This window comes from Pituophis catenifer, unplaced genomic scaffold, assembly GCF_029215685.1.
Source record: "Pituophis catenifer annectens isolate HBS135680 unplaced genomic scaffold, rPitCat1.0.hap2 SCAF_7, whole genome shotgun sequence".
Classification (NCBI taxonomy): domain Eukaryota; kingdom Metazoa; phylum Chordata; class Lepidosauria; order Squamata; family Colubridae; genus Pituophis; species Pituophis catenifer.
This window is the reverse complement of record NW_027256887.1, coordinates 70,298,543-70,317,581: the sequence shown is the minus strand read 5'-3', so window position 1 is coordinate 70,317,581 and position 19,039 is coordinate 70,298,543. Positions and strand designations below refer to the sequence as shown.

Sequence of the window (19,039 nt, the reverse complement as noted above, 5' to 3'; positions counted from 1 at the left end):
GACAGGTAAGAGCACTCCTGCATTTCATCCTCAGAAAATGTAAATTGAGATACTGACATTGTATGTTTTACTGACAAATGTTGCCAGATTAAAAATAGACCAGGTTCTCCAACGCGCAGCTTGGAGAATCCAAAGCTTTGGGGTTGTTCAATAGTTGAGTAGCCTACACTGAGTGTGTTCCTTTAAATATTTTCTCTTCAGACACGCCCACTTGCTCAGCAGAGTCCCAGTTTAGTTCACTCAGTTGAGCCTGTGACACTGTCTGAAAATTTCTCCAGTGAATTCTACTTGTTCCTGAAGCTTTGGATTCTTCTTGGATTGGGACTATTTCTTCCATCCTTTATTGTGCAGTGACCAGGGGTGAGTTGCCTGGGGCTCCAGGCTGACCGCCCGTGGAGATTTCTTGCGTTCTGGGAAGCCCTGCCAAACTTCTGACTTCCCAGTTCCTTCAAATTTGCCGCCGGCGTGAGGGTAGGTTCCCCGGCTTACCGGCAATACCACCCCCGCCCTTTTTGGACTTTAATTTCCTGGGCGACTTGAGATCGCTGCCCTGCTCTCAGCGGTGCTTTCTCAGGAAATTGAACCTTGTTATCGGCGTCTGGATCACTTCTGAGTGATCGCACGTCTTCAGAGCTCGGAGGACCTTTCCGCCGCCCCCCTCCTTCGCCTTTAACTCGCTCGTTTGTCAGAACTTCACATTACGGCGATTTTCTTTCCCGACTCTGATTGGACTGCTGCGGTGATTGGAGCGCCTTGGGGCTTGTGGACATAAAGTGGCTGACCACGGGCAGTGATTGTCTTCTAAATAATTGGCGGCGGCGTTTGGAGCGTCTGAGGGCTTACGCGCCATTTTTTTGCCGCCTGAGCGCTTGGAGCTGGTTCCTGACAGCTCGCACCTGACTCCCTGGCTCCCCGGGCTGATCTTTCGCTGGGGATTTCCCTCTTTTAAAACCAGCCGCTTGCTCCCCGTGGCAGTGGAGCTAGAAAGGGGGGGTTTCGGAGGAAGCCCGTTGCAGCAGTCTCAGCAACTCGCATAGTGCCCAAACTGCTGTCAAAGTTCAGTTCTATAACGGCTGCCATTTTCTGCCCAGCAACAACTCCACGCATGCGCTTTCAGCTGCTGGTTGCTGACAGGCCTTAGAGCTGTCAAACTAAAGCATTTATTCCTTGAGCAACGTCTCAAGCCAGTTTACACTTGTAAAATATTTAAACTATCTTACCTGTTTGATTTTCCTCCTTCCATCTGCTGTTGTTGAGCCTCATTTCACCTGTAAAAAAAAAAAAAAAAAAAAAAAAAGAAAGGAAAGAAAACAATAAGAATTAAATTATATCCATTTTGTTAATTCACTTTAAAAAAAAAAAAATTGGCTATGGCTGAACGCGACCTTTCTTCCGACTTGGAGGATGTACACAGTTCTCCTGAACGTTATCAGGTGCAAAACAGGTCGCGCAAGACATCTCGGAAACGTTCCTCCCGCACTTCGTCCTCAACGGAGGCTCCATCTTCAAAAAGGTCCAAATCGTCCTCTGCTGCAGCCAAGGACGCTTCCAGGAGACATAAGGCCCTGGAACGACAATTTGAAAAGGTACGCCAGATGTCTGACAAGGCTTCGTCTTCACGCTTGCCGCCCCCACTATCACCTGTGCAGGAGGCAGCTGTCCAGCCGCCCCATCACACCGATCTCCAACCACAACTGCCTTCGCTTTTACAATCTGGCATGGACCATCCCTCTGAGGTATCCCAGACCCATTGCATGGAGCCGGTAGATCTCTCTTGCAGCTCCGCCCATCATCGAAGGCCTCAGCCAGAGGCAACATTTACTCCCACGGCCGCAGGCTTGCGAGCCACGGAGTCGGCGCCTCCGCCTTTTCCTTATGACATACATCATATCATCTCTGAGACGGTATCCCGCACTCTGGCAGCGAATTCTTGCCATCCAGCGCAGTACGCTGCCTGGCCTCAATCGAGATATCCTCCTCAGCCACTTCCCTCCCGGAGTTCTCATCCGGTTTCTTACCCGTACCCTGCTATGCCACACGTGGGCGTTCCTCATCACGACCACGGACACGGCGGGGGGTCGTCTTCGGAGGACGACGAGACCGACCTATTAGACATGGACTTGTCCGACGATGCAGATATGCCACCTGATAAGCCGGCCTTTTCTGGCCTTTTTTCAGGCCCTCGCTATTTAAATCCCTCTTACACAAAGCTAAATTGACCACAAAACTGGCAGATTCGGCTCCACAGGTTGATCAGCCGGGTCCTTCTCAACAACATGAGGCCCTATTCACGGCGCCCAAACCGGAAGCAGACTTTATTCCGTGCCCACAGCTCTTCTCCGAGGTGGTCCAACGCTCCTGGTCCACGCCCTCCTCCTTACCCGCCCCATCGGGTCTGGACAAGAAGCTGTATTGTTCAGCACCTAGTCTCCAGGAATTGCTTCAGTTGCCGACGGTGGATGCCCCGGTGGCCAATCTGACTGCTTCCTCGATGATTTCCAACGATGTCGCCGATGGGTTGCGCTCAGAGGATAAAAAAAGCTGAGTACCTTTCGTCGTACACATAATGCGGCCGCCTGGGCAGTGAGGGCCGCCACCTCGGCTTCTTTCTTCAGCCGTGCATCTCTAATCTGGCTCCGCCAACTTCAGGAGCGCCTCCCTCCTGATGATCCACGCCTCCGCCAAGATGTGAACAAACTGGTGGCGGCTACAGAATACATGGCGGATGCTTCGCTCAATGCCGCGAAGTTTGCTTCACGCGCCCTGGTGTCCTCTGTTACATCCCGCCGTTTATTGTGGCTTAAAAATTGGAGAGCTGATGCAAAGTCCAGATGGCGACTCGCCTCAACTCCGTACAAGGGTTCCCCGTCTCATCGGAGACGCTTTGGACCCCATCCTTGTAGAGGACAAGGATAAGCGGAAGGTCATGCCATCCTCGTTCAGAAGAGCGGATCGTAGACCTTCGTCTTACTCCACCAGGCAGCCCTTTCGGAACGACGCCGGACCTTCGGGGTCCTTCTCTTCCAGATCCTACTCTCAAGGGTTCGACCGCTCCTTCAATAGACTTTCCTTCAGAGACCGTGGACGAAAGGCTCCAGCACCCAAATGGCCCTTCCGAGGCACTGGCTCCCGTGCCTTTAGAAGAGGGAAATGACTACACCCACCTTCCCATTGGCGGCCGTCTGACTCATTTTCTCTCTCAGTGGGAGATTTCTACGACGGACGCATGGGTGCTCCAGACAATCCGACTGGGCCTTACCCTGGAATTTCGTTCCCGTCCCCCCTCACACTTTGTCCAATGCCCTCTTTCGCCCAGCTTGGACAAGCGCCAATTAATGGAGTCAGAAATCCATCACCTGCTCCAAATTCAAGCCATAGAACCGTTTCCCCCCCCCAACATCGCGGAACCGTATTCTACTCAATTTTCTCCTGGTCCCCAAAGCCTCGGGGGGCCACAGGGGCATCTTAGACCTAAAGAGACTGAACGAATTTATCATATACCATCAGTTCAAAATGGAGTCCCTCCGCTCGATTCTGGCTTCCATTCGACCATCGGACTGGATGACGTCTATCGATTTGAAAGAAGCGTATCTCCACGTGCCTATACGACAGTCCCATCGTCGTTACCTCCGCTTTGCCTATGACAACAGGCATTTCCAATGCAAGGCAATGCCCTTCGGCCTCTCCTCCACCCCCAGAACCTTTACCAAGTTCCTGGCAGCGGTGGCAGCCTACCTAGGTCAACATCCGGTATGGCTCCACTGCTACTTGGACGACATCCTGGTTCTCTCCCCTTCCCCGGCCCGGGCCTCCCGAGACCTAGGAGTGGTGTGTCGCTGTCTTCGTCATCATGGCTTCTCCCTCAACATTCCGAAGAGCCAATTACAGCCCACTACTCGAATTCTTCACCTCGGGATAGTAATAGATTCAGTGAAGGGCCAGGTGTTCCTGTCACCGGGCCGGTGCTCCAGTCCCCAGTCATTAACATCCCAGGTCCTCTCCTCTCGGAGGGTGACATTGCTGCTCCTGTCCCGCCTTCTCGGCAAAATGATATCCTGCCTGTCTGTCGTCCCTTGGGCGAAATTTCACTCCCGCCAGCTCCAATGGTTCCTCCTTCCCTTTCAGAGGACCAGGCGAAGCAACTCGTCCGCACGGGTATCCCTCCCGCCAGACGTCTCAGGGTCTCTCCTCTGGTGGTCTTCCCAAAGTCTACAATAGGGCTGATACTTCCAGAACGTACAACGCCTGGTGGTGACAACGGACGCCAGCCTGACGGGATGGGGAGCTCATCTTCTCTCTCACGTTACCCAGGGTATATGGTCAACAGAGGAACGCCGCAAGGGGATCAACTGGCTGGAGCTCCGCGCGATTCGCCTCTCCCTCCAACAATTCCAGCAGATCGTGTCGGGGCACCATGTCCTGATACGCACGGACAATGTAACAGCGAAGGCGCACGTGAACCGCCAAGGAGGGACCCGCTCGGGACCACTCATGGAGGAAACGACTCTGCTTCTGATCTGGGCGGAGACGCATGTCCTGTCTCTCGTAGCGGAGCACATTGCCGGGACCATAAACATCACGGCGGACTGGCTCAGCAGACAACACCTGGACTATGCCGAGTGGCGCCTTCACCCGGATCTGTTCGCCGAGATCGCTCGAAGATTCGGCATGCCTCGGGTCGATCTATTTGCCAGTCGCGACAACACACACCTTCCCAGATTCTTCGCCCGGTACGAGTGCCCTCAGGCAGAGGGAGTCGATGCACTCGCCTCTCCCTGGCCCAGAGGTCTCCTCTATGCCTTTCCCCCTCTACCACTCCTTCCTCGTCTGATCCGCAGGATATTAGCAGACAGGGCTGAAGTCATTCTGATCGCACCCCACTGGCCTCAGAGGTCCTGGTTTGCGGATTTGATAGACCTGTCGGTGGCACGGCCATGGCGGATTCCAGGGGAGAAGGTCGTCCTCAGCCAGGGGGTCATTCTGCACCCAGATCCCCAATGGTTGCAGTTGACCGCCTGGCGCTTGAGCGGATCTTGCTAAGGAGAATCAACGTGCCTAGCAATGCGATTCCCACTATTCAGGCTTCCAGGCGACCGTCTACGTGCCGCATTTACAATGCAACTTGGACTTCCTTTTGTTCCTGGTGTGCAAAATCCCACCTGGACCCAACGTCTGCATCCGTTCCTGAAGTGTTGGGATTCCTGCAGGAAGGTCTGGACAAGCACCTTGCGCCTAACACTCTTCGTCGCCAGGTTGCCGCACTAAGTACGGTCCTTTCTGCTTCCTCAATGCTTCCTCTCTCGCAGGACCCTACGATTCGCGATTTTCTTCGAGGGGCGACCAACCTGCGCCCACCTGTTATACATCGCTACCCTACCTGGGATTTGACTCTGGTCCTTCAGGCCCTCATGCATCCTCCATTTGAGCCTCTCGCCTCCATCAGCCTTCGTTTTCTAACACTCAAGGTGGCGTTTCTAGTCGCAATCACTTCGGCTCGCCGACTATCTGAACTTGCGGCCCTGTCGGTGAGGAGCGACCTCTGCGTTTTTCACACCAATCGTGTCGTTCTGAGACTAGACCCATCATTTCTGCCTAAAGTTAATTCCTCATTCCATCGAGCCCAGGAATTAATCCTACCGGACTTCTGCCCGGAACCTCGTCATCCTCGGGAAGCAAACCGGCACCTCTTAGATGTCCGCCTTGCCATGCGCAGATACATTAAACGAACAGAGCATTTCCGGAAATCTGAATTCGCTCTTCATTTCCTTTCTGCCCGCCTCCATGGGCCGGAAGGTTTCTTCCACAACAATTGGGAGATGGATTAAATCCTGCATCTCCAGGGCTTATTCGGCTCGGAACAGACCGGTTCCACAGAGAATCCTTCCACACGCCACCAGGAGTGCCGCCACCATGGCCGCCTGGGCCACTAATGCCTCTGTCTCCGACATCTGCAGAGCGGCCACCTGGTCATCCTTGAATCCCTTCATCAGGCACTACAAGGTGGACTCCTTCGCCTCGGCGGAGGCATCCTTTGGCCGCCGGGTGCTACAAGCTGTGTGCAACTCTTCAGACGACGTGCAGCAGCCAGTTTCCCTCCCTGTCTAAACTTGCTTGGGTACATCCCGAAGCTTTGGATTCTCCAAGCTGCGCGTTGGAGAACGGACGTTGCTTACCTGAACGTCCCTTCTCGACGCGCAGCTGGAGAATCCAACCCACCCAGCTTGGCTGCTGAACATTACTTCCTTACGCTCTACTGCTCCTTACTTCGTGAACAAAACTGGGACTCTGCTGAGCAAGTGGGCGTGTCTGAAGAGAAAATATTTAAAGGAACACACTCAGTGTAGGCTACTCAACTATTGAACAACCCCAAAGCTTTGGATTCTCCAGCTGCGCGTCGAGAAGGGACGTTCAGGTAAGCAACGTCCGTTTTAATAAGAAATCAGTTTCTTTGATTTTTTTTATATTGGAGGTTTACCTCCTAATAAAGAAACATGAAACTTGGTTGCAGAGGTCAAAGGTCACAGCATTTATCTAAGAAATAGAAGCAACTAGTATCCATAAGAAATTGAAAATACATCAGATGATATTTCTAGTAGGTTATCTGGGGAAATAGCCTTTTAAGAAATAATATAGAATGATAACAATTTGATCATTAGTGTCCTTTTGTAGTAGGATGCCCCTTTTTAGTAGAATGAAAAGGCTGGTTTAATGATCAATGTATCTTGAACAATGTATCAAAGAGCTTTTTCAGGTTTAAATTACCTTTAAAAAGGACCAGATGAGAAGAGAAAATATAAGGCATTCTTATATATTTGGTGTAATGATTTAATAAAGCTAAATAGCAATAGTATTTAGACTTAGCCTGTTTCCCCCAAAATAAGACATCCCCTGATAATAAGCCCAATCGGGCTTTTGAGCGAATGGCAATAAGGCCAAGCGCTTATTTCAGGGTTATATACGGTATATAGCACTCCATAGTGCTTTATGGCATTCTCTGAGCAGTTTCCAATGTCTGCATATTGTCCCCAACAATCTATCCTCATTTCACCAACCTCGGAAGATGGAAGGCTGAGTCAACCTTGAGCCCATCAGGTTTGAACTCCAGGCTGTGGGCAGAGTCAGACCAAAATACTACATTCTGACCACTGTGCCAAACATTTATATGCTATAAAATATTTAGAATGTTACATATATTTTAGTACTTAAAGCTTAAATTGATAAAAGTGACTTTTTTAAAACGGTAAAAGCAGTAAATTTCTCAATAGCAATACCTTGAAGTTAATATAGAATGAACTTTACCAATTTTTAAAATCTGCTTACAATGCTTATCCACCATTGGAAATTCTGGTTGTAAAATATGCCACCTACACACAGACACACATAGTCATATGACGTCATTTTGGACATTTGACAAGGGTCACATGAGTGTGATTTGTGATGTTTCTTACCAGTTTCCAGCAAAAAAATGCTCATTCAGAAGAATAGGGTTGCACTTAAGACCACAGTATTTGTTTGTTTAAGGGTGATTACACCAAATATTGATTTTATTTAGATTTCTCTTCCATTCATTTATTTTCCATTTTGTTAATTGATAAAAATAAACTTTTGCTCAGTACTGTACATTACTTAACAGCATACATTCAGTCCTGGTTGCTCAAAAACTGCCTAAATTTTGATTTCTCATAATAGTCTCAATGTCACTAAAAGTCATTTGTTTCAAAATATATTTTGTTTCTAATTTTTCAGGTTTGTACAAGCTGTGAAGACAATGCAGAAGCCAATGGCTTTTGTGTGGAGTGTGTAGAGTGGTTGTGCAAGACGTGTATACGGGCTCATCAAAGAGTGAAATTCACAAAAGACCATACAGTTAGACAGAAAGAAGAGGTTTCTCCAGGTAAAGATCCATTTATCTGTTCAGATATTTGTACCTGTACGTATGCTTTGGTTTTATTAAGTTATCTTGCCAGTTCAGAATTAGTTTGAAGGTTAGCTTGCTTGGAAGAACTGGTTTTTATTTTGTTTTGCTTTGTTTGTATACATTCTGCCTTTATTACTTTTATAAATAACTTAAGGTAGTGAACATACCCAACACAACTTCCTCCTATTCTCCCTGCAACAAAAACCCTGAGGTAGATTCCTCTGAGAGAGATTGACTGGCTTAAGGTCACTCAGCTGACTTTCATGGCTAAGGCAAGATTTGAATTTGACCATCTTCTGCTTTCTAACCTGGTGCCTGTCAACTTGCGAAGGTTTTCTGACTCGCTCCTGAGTTGCCATAGGCAGGGGATGGAAAATCGCACCCTGCAACTACAACGAGGAATTTGTACCTCAGTCAAAACAAAATACATCCTAGCCGCCTGAAGTTAAGCCCATCTCCACAGAGATCCGCAATGGCTGGAGGGAGTGACTTCTACGATCCGCAAAATTGCTTTGTTGGGGAATGTGACCCGTGACACACCTTGGGGGGGGGGAGGGGGAAACAAGGTCAGAGGCAAGGCATGAAGTGGATGAAGTCAGAGCTGGCTTTACTTGGTTCGTGCTGACATGGCACTCCTAATAAACAACTGGATTTTTCTAGAAAAATTGAGCCTCCTGCTTTTATTAGGGCATTGGTTGGAACCCTGACAACACCTTAATCACTAGACCAAACTGATTTTAGTTTTAGCTTATTTATTTTCAAAGAAAGGAGAGGGATACATTTCAGTTAAAATAGATCAGTGTCTGGACACTTCTGATGAGATTGAAATAACCAGTTTGAATTCAAAATAAGTTTTTTCAGGCACAGAATTTGAGGTGTTTGAAATTCACATTAATGCACCTTTAATTAATTGTATTGTTTTTGCCTGACCTTACTCTTTTATGGAATTGGCTTTTGTCATTTCTCTAAGTGTAGCTGATACCTTCATATGTTTAGTGGGGACGAGGAAAACTCCAGGATTAGTTTGAGTAGGCCTTGGTAAACTGCCTGATAATGTGGGGAAAGTGGCACTATACAAGTTATTTTTTTTTTACTTTTTTTCCTAGAACTTTTCTTAGATTATTTATTCTTTTATTAAATTAAAAAAACCTCAGATTTGATTTCAATATGGTAATTTTAATTCAAATGCTTATGACATGCAGGTACTTAGCAGGAAAACTCCCTTATAAACATATAATTGACTTGGCGTGGCCAAGTCAATGTCACTTCTTTGCCCTTTTTTAACCTACAAAACACAACACAACACAACTGGCTCACCCACAATGTAAAAGCAGCTGTGCTAGACCCAAAATGGCCCCTGCAACAAGCAGGAACCTCACACAGCCACAAAAAGCCCAAAAAAACAACTTTCACACTTTACACACACAAAATTCCACATACAGCTTTGTGAGATTTTGTGTGTTTGTGTAGTTAGAGTGAAACACTACAGAAACACACTAAATCTCAGAAAGCTGCACAAATATTATTTTATTTTAATTTATTTTTATTTTTATATAAAAGTAGCTAAATTTAAAACTTCCTAAACTTTAAATGGCTAGGTCTAAAAAAAGAACAACTAAAAAAAACCCCAATTAACTATTTTTTTTAAAGCTCCCAAAGGGGAAAAAAACTTACCCAATAGAACAGGGGTCTCCAACCTTGGCAACTTTAAGACTTGTAGACTTCAACTCCCAGAATTCCTCAGCCAGCTTTGCTGGGATTAGCAAGGAACTCAGCTGGGATAGTCAGAGCTTGGATCGTCAGAGGCATTTAAAAGAGAAAAAAAACTTTAAATGGGTCTGGCGATCCAAGCTGAGTTGCCTGATTAGCAGGCAATTCAGCTGGGATCGTCAGAGCTTGGCTCGTCAGAGCCATTTAAAAGAAAAAAAAGGCTCTGATGATTGCGCGGCTCAGTTGGGCATGGGGGGCGGGGGCAGGGATTTTTGCTACTGGTTCTCCGAACTGCCCGCCGCTATCATTTCAGCACGCCGTATACCAGCTTATAAAACGACACCTGGCGTATAAGACGACCCCCGACTTTTGAGAAGATTTTCATGTGTTAAAAAATCGTCTTATACGCTGGAAAATACGGTAGTATGATTGTATTCTTTGAAATACTTCTATCTTGTTAACAGAGTTTCATTTTATCAAACAGAACAAGACAGTTGTACATTTGATTGGTTAATTGAAAATGCTGTTATTCCCTAGATTTTTTTCCAAAGGTTTTGTGGATTTCCACTTAATAATTGTGAAATCTTGTGAAATCAGTCAGTTCATGATGAGGATCTGCCAAGAACTTTGGTTTTAGACTCTATTGTAAGTCTGTGAGATTGCTGCCATAAGACTAAATATTAAATTATGCCTTAAAAAGGTTAGGAAATTCCTCTTATTCTTGCTTTGTGATTAACAGTTCTCCAGCTAGAGGGAAAAACGTCAGTCAGAATGGGGATACGCCCAGTCTAGCCAATGACCGAGTCCTTCCAAAGATAAGGCACCGCCCTCCAAGGCTGCCCCAGTTCTTCGTCTCGGTCTTTGCCTGACAGGACATGTCCTCATCTGAAGAACTACATTTCCCTTTCAACAGGACTTTCAAAGAGATAGGAAGAAAAGAAAAAAAGCCTCGCTTCTCTTTCAGATCGGCAAGTACTCGCTAACGACAGGCTTCGTGCCTGTCAACTGTAAGCGGGGAGCGGATTTCTCGCCGGATTAGCCCTGCTGCGTTTAAAAGGCCTTTGCCTAGCAGCTAATTACTGACGGCCGTGACAACGCGCCAGTCCCCGTAGTCGCGATTTAAGCCGGACTGCTAGCGATGGTTAACTGCCTCATCGGGGGACTAATTTGGAATATTCTGAGCAGCGGAGGAGGCTTACCTAGTTAAATTGACATCTAGTGGCTGGGAAAGATCCGTGCTTCGCGCCTTTTCTTGTTCTTTGAATTCAAGCCTCGGCTGCGTCTAATTGCTCCCATAATGGCGGACGCCAGGCAAACCAACCAGGGGCAGTCCTCCTCAGCGGATTCCCGCCGGCGCCATCTTAGCAATCCCCTTGAGGGTTCATCTGCCTCTATTCCACCCCCGAACAAGAAGTCCCGCTCAAAGCGGAACAATATTCAATCCTCTGCTCCTGGGGCTTCTCGAGAGGAACAAAGGCGGCATAAAGCCATCGAGAAGGCTTTCAAAAAGGCTCAGGCCCAGGCTTTAATCCCAGAGCGGCCTGTTTCCCAGCCTCAACCTCTGGCACGCTCTCCTCGTTCGGTGAGGGAACTCTCACCCGATATAGTTGGGATTTGCCAGGAAGTTTCTCTTTCGGAGCCCCAGAGGCTTTTCCAGCCTATTCCAGAGGCTAATTCATCTCCAGCTCCGGTTCCCGTTTCTGCTTCCCCTCCTCCTCCTCCTCCTCCAACCCCGATGGCTGACTCCCTAGAGGCTTTTATTGCTAGAGCAATCCGCCAAACGATTACTGACTGCCTAGCTCAGGCCCCTGCCCCACCTTCAGGGGTTCTGCCTCACACCCATTCAGGGGTCCGGGGGGATGCAGTACTGGACCATGGACGCTCTGACCTACAGATTTCCCTAGACCAAGCTTCGGTCTCAGAGGGTGAGGACTTTCAAGATCAACCCTGGTCAGATGATAAAGGCTTGGGTCCTGACCAGCCGTCCTTTATTGGTTTGTTCAAACCACAACTCTTTTGCTCCCTGCTGTTCAAAGCCATTGCGGTCACTCGTTTGGGATCTCCTCCCTCAGTTGCCTCTAGTTCAACGGAATCAGATCCAGCGGCGGCCATGTTTGCGGAGCCCACCAGTGACCCGGAGATCATACCAGCGCCTAAATTATTCACCGATGTGCTTCAACGTCAGTGGTCCTCACCGGGGGCTGGTCCTAGTCCCAATGGATTGGACAAGCGACTGTACAATTCCGCCTCTTCTCTGGCAGATATTTTGCAAGCGCCGCCTGTGGACCCTCCTATAGTGGCCTTATCTGATTCGTCCCATCCCACGGGACCTCCTGAAGACTCCCTCCGTCCTGAGGACAAAAGAGCAGAAAAGACCCTACTAAAAGGGCATCATGCCATGGCCTGGTCTATACGGGCCTCGACATCAGCCTCTTTTTTTAACAGGGCGGCCTTGCTTTGGCTCAAACAACTTCAGGCCAGGCTTCCTCTCTCGGACACAAGATCTCATCAAGACCTGAATAAAATTGCCGCAGCTCTTGAATACTCGGCTGACACCACACTAAATTCGGCACGTTTCTCAGCCAGAGCTCTAGGATCAAACATGACTTCGCGTCGACTCTTATGGCTCAGAAACTGGCAGGCAGACATGCGTAGTAAGTGGCAACTGGCCTCAGCGCCCTATTCCAGCGGGGCTCTCTTTGGATCCTCCTTAGAACCTCTACTCGTGGAGACCAGAGATCATCGAAAAATTCTTCCTCCAGCTTCTCGTCGCTATGAGGCTCGTTTCTCGTCTTCAAGATTTCAGTCCTTTCGGGCCTCTGGTTCCTCCAACTTCCAGTCTCGGGTCCAGCGATCTTTTTCCTCTAGAGCTCAACCGGACTCCCAGGTTAGGCAAGGGCCCAGATTTCCCCCCACTAGGGCAAGCCGGGGAGGTAAGAGGGGCCGTTGGTCTCGTAGGGCTAGATAAGGAGGTTTTTCATTCACCTATTGGGGGTCGTCTCGCTTGTTTTCGAGATCAGTGGGCTTCTTCCATTTTGGATTCATGGGTTCTGGATACCATTTCCCAGGGTTTAGCTTTGGAATTTTCCTCCCCTCCTCACTCCCGGTTTATTGCATGCCCGGTTTCCCGGGACCCGGCTAAGTCAGGGAGGGTTTCAGCGGCAATAGATCACCTTTTGCAAATTGCCGCCATTGAACGTGTTCCAGTTTCTCAACAAGGCCACGGGTTTTACTCCCGTCTTTTCGTTGTCCAGAAGGCCTCGGGGGGTTGGCGTCCTATTTTAGACTTGAAAGCATTGAACCGGCACATCAAATAGCGCCGGTTCAAGATGCAGTCTCTGACGTCGATTCTTGAATCAATTCGCCCACACGACTTCCTTTCCTCCATCGACCTAACGGAGGCTTATTTGCATGTTCCTATATTGCCCTCCCATCGCCAATTTCTCCGTTTTGCTTTCAAGGGGGCGCACTACCAGTATAGGGCCTTACCCTTCGGGCTGTCTTCCACCCCTAGGGTATTTACAAAAATTATGGCCGCCTTGATTGGCCACATTCGCTCCCACCCGATTCGGCTTCAATTTTATTTGGATGACATTTTGGTCATGTCCTCTTCTCTGCATTCTGCCCAGAGGGACTTATCATTTGTCCTTGCCTCCCTGCAAGCTCATGGGTTTTCAATAAATTGGACCAAGAGTCACCTGTCCCCTTCCACCTGTATCCTGCATTTGGGGGCTTCTATTGATACCACATCTTCTAGGGTTAGTCTTTCTCCTGATCGCCAGTTCAACCTACACTCGTTGGCTCGCAAATGTTTGTCGTCTGGTTCTGCTACGGTCTTAGTTCTGTCCCGGCTATTGGGCATGATGGTGTCCACCTTCGGTATCACCCCTTGGTCCCACCTACATAGTAGGGAACTACAGTGGCGCTTGCTGCCATTCCAACACGCAAGCCTGGAGTGCTCTTCCCATCGGATTTGGCTCCTGGTCCAGGTTCTCCGTTCCCTCCACTGGTGGACTTCACCTGCTTTGTCCCGGGAATCTTGTTTCAAAGAACCTCTCCATCTCCAGCTTACTACAGACGCGAGTCTATCAGGATGGGGGGCCCACCTTCTCCATCATATGGCCCAAGGTCGCTGGTCCCCCCAAGAATCTCAGCTCAGCATCAATTTGTTGGAATTAAGGGCCATTCGACTCGCCTTATCGCATTTCCAGGACTTAGTGGAAGGTAGACACATCCTGGTCCTGACAGATAATACTACAGCTAAAGCGCACGTGAATCGCTTGGGGGGCCTGAGATCTCGTGCCTTAATGGACGGGGCTATTCTGCTCTGCTCCTGGGCGGAGGAGATCTTGCATCCATTAGGGCTGATCACATTTCGGGATCCGACAATGTACAGGCTGACGCTCTCAGCCGTTCGCAAGTGGATCAAGGCGAGTGGTCAATTTCCCCTGATCTCTTTCAGGACATCGTCTCCAGGTTTGGATGCCCAGTTGTGGATTTATTTGCTTCTCGTGCAAATCATCGTCTCTCCTGTTATTTTTCCAGGTTCCTGGACCTTCAAGCGGAAGCCACGGACGCCCTCCGCAGCCCATGGCCTTCGGGTCTCCTTTACGCCTTCCCTCCTTTGCCTGTGATCCCCAAGGTTATCCGGAAGTTGCTAGAGGAGCGGGCCCAACTTCTCCTAGTGGCCCCTTTCTGGCCCATGCGCCCCTGGTTCGCAGACTTGATGAGCCTCTCTGTGGCTTCTCCTTGGCAGATCCCTGCCTCCAAGGTTCACTTGTCGCAAGGTCTGCTCCTCCACCCGAACCCGGCTTGGCTTCGCTTGACCGTCTGGCGGTTGAGCGGTTCATCTTAACGGGAGCCAGGATTCCGCCGGAGGTCGTTTCCATTATTCAAGCCGCCTGCCGTCCATCTACAGTTCGCATTTACGAGGCCACGTGGCGATCCTTTGTCTCTTGGTGTTCCTCAGTGCCGGTATTGCCTACCTCGGCCTCGATTATACACGTGCTGTCCTTTCTTCAGGCTGGTCTTCAAAGAGGGCTTCGACCTAACACATTGCGTCGCCAAGTAGCCGCCATTGCCTCCGTTCTGTCTTGCGGATCAAAGGATTCCATCTCCCATCATCCAATCATTACAAGTTTCCTTCGAGGAGCGACGAATTTACAGCCTCCTACAGTACATCGTTTTCCTACATGGAACCTGAATAAGGTCCTTAAGGCTCTCATGACTTCTCCCTTCGAGCCTCTTCGCTCTGTTTCCCTCCGCTTCCTTTCTCTGAAGGTTGCGTTCTTAGTAGCGATTACTTCCTCCCGCAGAATTTCGGAGCTGGCTGCCTTGTCGGTGCGGGCGGACTTATGCATCTTCCATAACGACAGGGTAGTACTACGACTGGACCCTTCGTTTGTGCCCAAAATAAATTCTCCTTTCCATAGAGCACAGGAGCTCGTCCTCCCGGATTTTTGCCCTCGCCCTACTCATCGGCTGGAAAGATCGTGGCACACATTGGATGTACGCCGAGCGTTAAAGATTTATATCGCCCGAACGGCATCTCTCCGAAAGACAGAAGCCCTCTTTGTGGCTTTCCATTCTTCATCGATTGGCACTCGGGTTTCCAGTACTACTTTGGGTCGCTGGATTAGGGCCACTATTGCCTTGGCCTATCGTCAATCTGACTCTCCTCTTCCTCAACCTATCACTGCGCATTCAACAAGGAGCGCCTCTACATCAGCGGCCTGGTCCACTCAAGCTCCTCTTGAGGAAGTTTGCCGAGCGGCCACATGGACAACTATCAGCCCTTTCGTCAGACATTACAAAGTGGATTCCTTCGTGTCCGCAGATGCGGCTTTTGGCAGAAGGGTTCTACAATCGGTCCATCTCGACTGAGGTCTTCCGGACCGGTTCCTTCCCTCCCTGGTGACATCAAGCTTTGGTATGTCCCCATTCTGACTGACGTTTTTCCCTCTAGCTGGAGAATGGACGTTGGTCTTACCTGATACGTCCGTTCTCAGTGTGGGGAAAAACGTCAGTCAGCCCCACCCTTGGATACGCTCAGGTGGCGGTTGGGGGGGTGAGATTAACTGTCGTATCGTTTCAGGAGGACACGTCACTTGAGTCCATCGCTTCGCCTCGTCGAAGAACTGGGGCAGCCTTGGAGGGCGGTGCCTTATCTTTGGAAGGACTCGGTCATTGGCTAGACTGGGCGTATCCCCATTCTGACTGACGTTTTTCCCCACACTGAGAACGGACGTATCAGATAAGACCAACTTCCATTTTAAATGGATGGGGCCTGTCTGAGATGATATTCAGTTAATATGTTGCTAAGCATGAAATTCAGCATGCCTAAGAACCTTAGCTTAATCTTTTTAGAGCAAAACCTTGCTAGAGAGCATGCTCTTATTAAAAGTCTGAAAGCCTAATTTCCAGCATAAGATTTCCAGTGATCAGAAAATGATTCTTGCATGCTCTGTGTAATATCACAATAAAATACCAATTCTTAATAATTTGCAGATGTTATAGATGTTATAGAATTTAGATGCTAGTCCATAACATTAATTTATATGAATTTTATTGCTCTCCTTCATATAGTAATAATTCTTTTTTTTCCTATATGTCACATACACATAGGATGTATAAAAAATTTACCCTAACAAATTGTAAGATAAATTGGGCTTTACAGTGAAAGTGGTCCCCTTACTGTAACCTTCTTATGAACTCATTCAGTGCATTTTGTTCAAGAAGACCGTAGGCTGATTATATACCAAGAGTTTGACAAATATATTCTCTCAGGTAATTTCTTCTTGAGGCTACACCCAATGTTGGAAGTGGCCAGAATGGAGATAGTCAGATTGAGGACTGCATTAGGTGGTAGTGATCTTGCAATGTCAGCATGGATTAAATGGTGGGAATGGATTAGTCCAATAATCGAGGGGGGGGAGGGATCATCATTTTGTATTTCTTTTCAGCCTGTTTAAAAATTTACTACATAGTAATGTTGATGTAATGGGTTAAGAGACAATGAGAAAATAATGTTTATGTATATTTTTTTCCTGTTTTGAAAAATTAGAATTTCTAATGTGTTTTCAGATTTTATGATCTGAAAAATGTGTATGAAATAAATATTTTATTTTTTTATCCTTTTGTAAAATTGCCCAACACAATGGGATTCCAGGTAGTGCACAAAGAAACTAAACAATGAAAAAACCATAACATTTTAAAAGAGAATATATATTTATGCAATATTAAATATTTATAAGTTCAGAAGATAGAAATATTTTGTAGGCCTTGTCTCTGTGGAGATAAACTTTTGCATCTTTTCAAGAATGTAACATATTTAAAGTTTGTTTCAAAAACTCCATTAAGTAATTTTTCAAATATTTTGAAACAGTAAAGCAAGTATGATTAAAATATGTATGAGAGAGAATATTGAGAACAAAAGAAAAGAAACTTTGCCTTGCTTTTAGACTTTAAAAGGGGCAAAATTGTATTAGTTGAGTTAACTTTCAGTTTTAGTCCAGGTCTATAACAGTTCATTCCTATCCATCAGAATTTTCCTCTTTTTTCTTTTTTAACAGAAGCTGTTGGTGTAACCAATCAAAGACCTGTGTTCTGCCCTTATCACAAAAAGGAACAGTTGAAACTCTATTGTGAAACTTGTGACAAATTGACATGTCGGGATTGTCAGTTGCTGGAGCACAAAGAACACAGGTATTAAAATGAATATATTTGACAACTTTGTCAAAAAAAGAGACAAAGTTGGATAAAGAACTAGTAAGAGTCTATTAGAGAATAAGGATTGCAAGATATAGGCTAGCCAGATTTTTTTTTTTTAAATTTGCTTTGCTTTGGAGTTAATGCATAATTTGACATGATTTATAGATATTTTTTTTTCTTTTTTCCTCTCTATTCATTTTGGGCTATGTATTTTTAAAAGACTATATATAAAATACACCTAATGTAAACATGCTGTATATTTCTTTTTTCTTTCTTTCTTTCTTTCGCAGATACCAGTTTATAGAAGAAGCCTTTCAGAATCAAAAAGTAATAATTGACACTCTTATTACAAAATTGATGGAAAAAAGCAAGTATATAAAATATACAGGGGAGCAGATTCAAAATAGGTATTGAGTTTTATTTTGCAGTATTAAATATTTTAATATTTCAGTTAGCTTCTTTTTCATGTTTGAAATGAAGTTTTATTCCTAGTAATTGGATTCATTTAATTTTTACCTCTCTAAATTTGACATGTAGAATAATGAGTTTAATATATGCATATGAAAATGCATAAAAGAGAATCAGAGTGAGATAATTTTGAACTTGGAAGACTTTGAATGTAATTATTTCTAAGTATGTTTTAATAATATAAAAATGGCAGTTAATCAGAACAAAGCATAAATCTTTTCCTACGGTGGCCAAGTAAATATCTGCAGGTTATTTATAAGCAAGATGAATGCAATGGACACAGCGAAAGAAAAAACGAATTCCTACCCTAAATCATGCTACCTAAAATGTAATAATTTTTGCAAAAGTAACTTGGAGCTTGCATGGTCTGATAAAAATCATAATCAGAAGAGAGTATGGAGGAGAGGAGCTGTTGTGTGACTATAAACCTGCCCAGATATTTTTAAAGGAAAAAAGAAAACTGAGGGTTGAATGAAAAGTAATGCCTTTGCCTTCATAATTTTAGTTTAATAGTGGTATTCTAATAAATTAAACAGGAAAATATTCCAGGAAATGGGCTCTTTGCCTATATTTACTTCTTCATACAACCTCCACCATTTCACTACACACTTCTCCCAACAATGGACAAACTTCTTAAAGCCATCATGAAAGAACTCCACGCTTTGTCTCTTCAACCAGGTCCTGACAGTCCTTTCCAAATCTTCATTTGAGTCAAAAATAGATGCCCACAAACTATTTTTGGGAAAAGGTAGAAGTCAGATGGCACCAAGTCTGGAGTGTATGGCAGACGGGGTAAGACAATCTGATCCAAGTTCGCAATTGCCTCATGGGTGGCTTATGATGTGTGAAGCCTACTGTGGTCATGTTACAGAAACATTTCATTCTTGTGCTTCTGAACTCTGCTTAATCATTGTTTCAAAGTTTTGAGTATCAATTATAGTGCTCTGAGTTCATAGTGATGTCTGGTTCCAGATAGTCAATATGGATAACACCATCTGCATCCCAAAAAACTGTAATCATGAGTTTTCCTGTCAAAGCCTAGTTTTTGAATTTTTCTTCCACAGGTGAAACGTAGTGATGATGTTTGTGGACTGATGCTTCATTACTGGGTCATAATGATCAGTCTATTCTATGAAGAAATTCATCAGTTTCATTCTTATAGTATGGCAACAATTGCCAACAAATTTCAATTCTTGAAGGTTTCATTTCTGCTATAAATATGTGAGGAGCATC

At 46.4% G+C, this 19,039-nt stretch overlaps 1 protein-coding gene across 1 annotated transcript in view; it reads left to right on the top strand.

Annotated features, from left to right (window-relative positions):
* Positions 1–19,039, top strand: part of TRIM24 (tripartite motif containing 24) — a 55,468-nt gene that overhangs the window by 16,205 nt on the left and 20,224 nt on the right. The window contains exons 3-5 of the mRNA XM_070947116.1: positions 7,747–7,894; positions 17,200–17,332; positions 17,629–17,745. Of these exons, the coding sequence (XP_070803217.1) occupies positions 7,747–7,894; positions 17,200–17,332; positions 17,629–17,745 (398 nt within the window). The remainder of the gene's footprint in view (positions 1–7,746; positions 7,895–17,199; positions 17,333–17,628; positions 17,746–19,039) is intronic.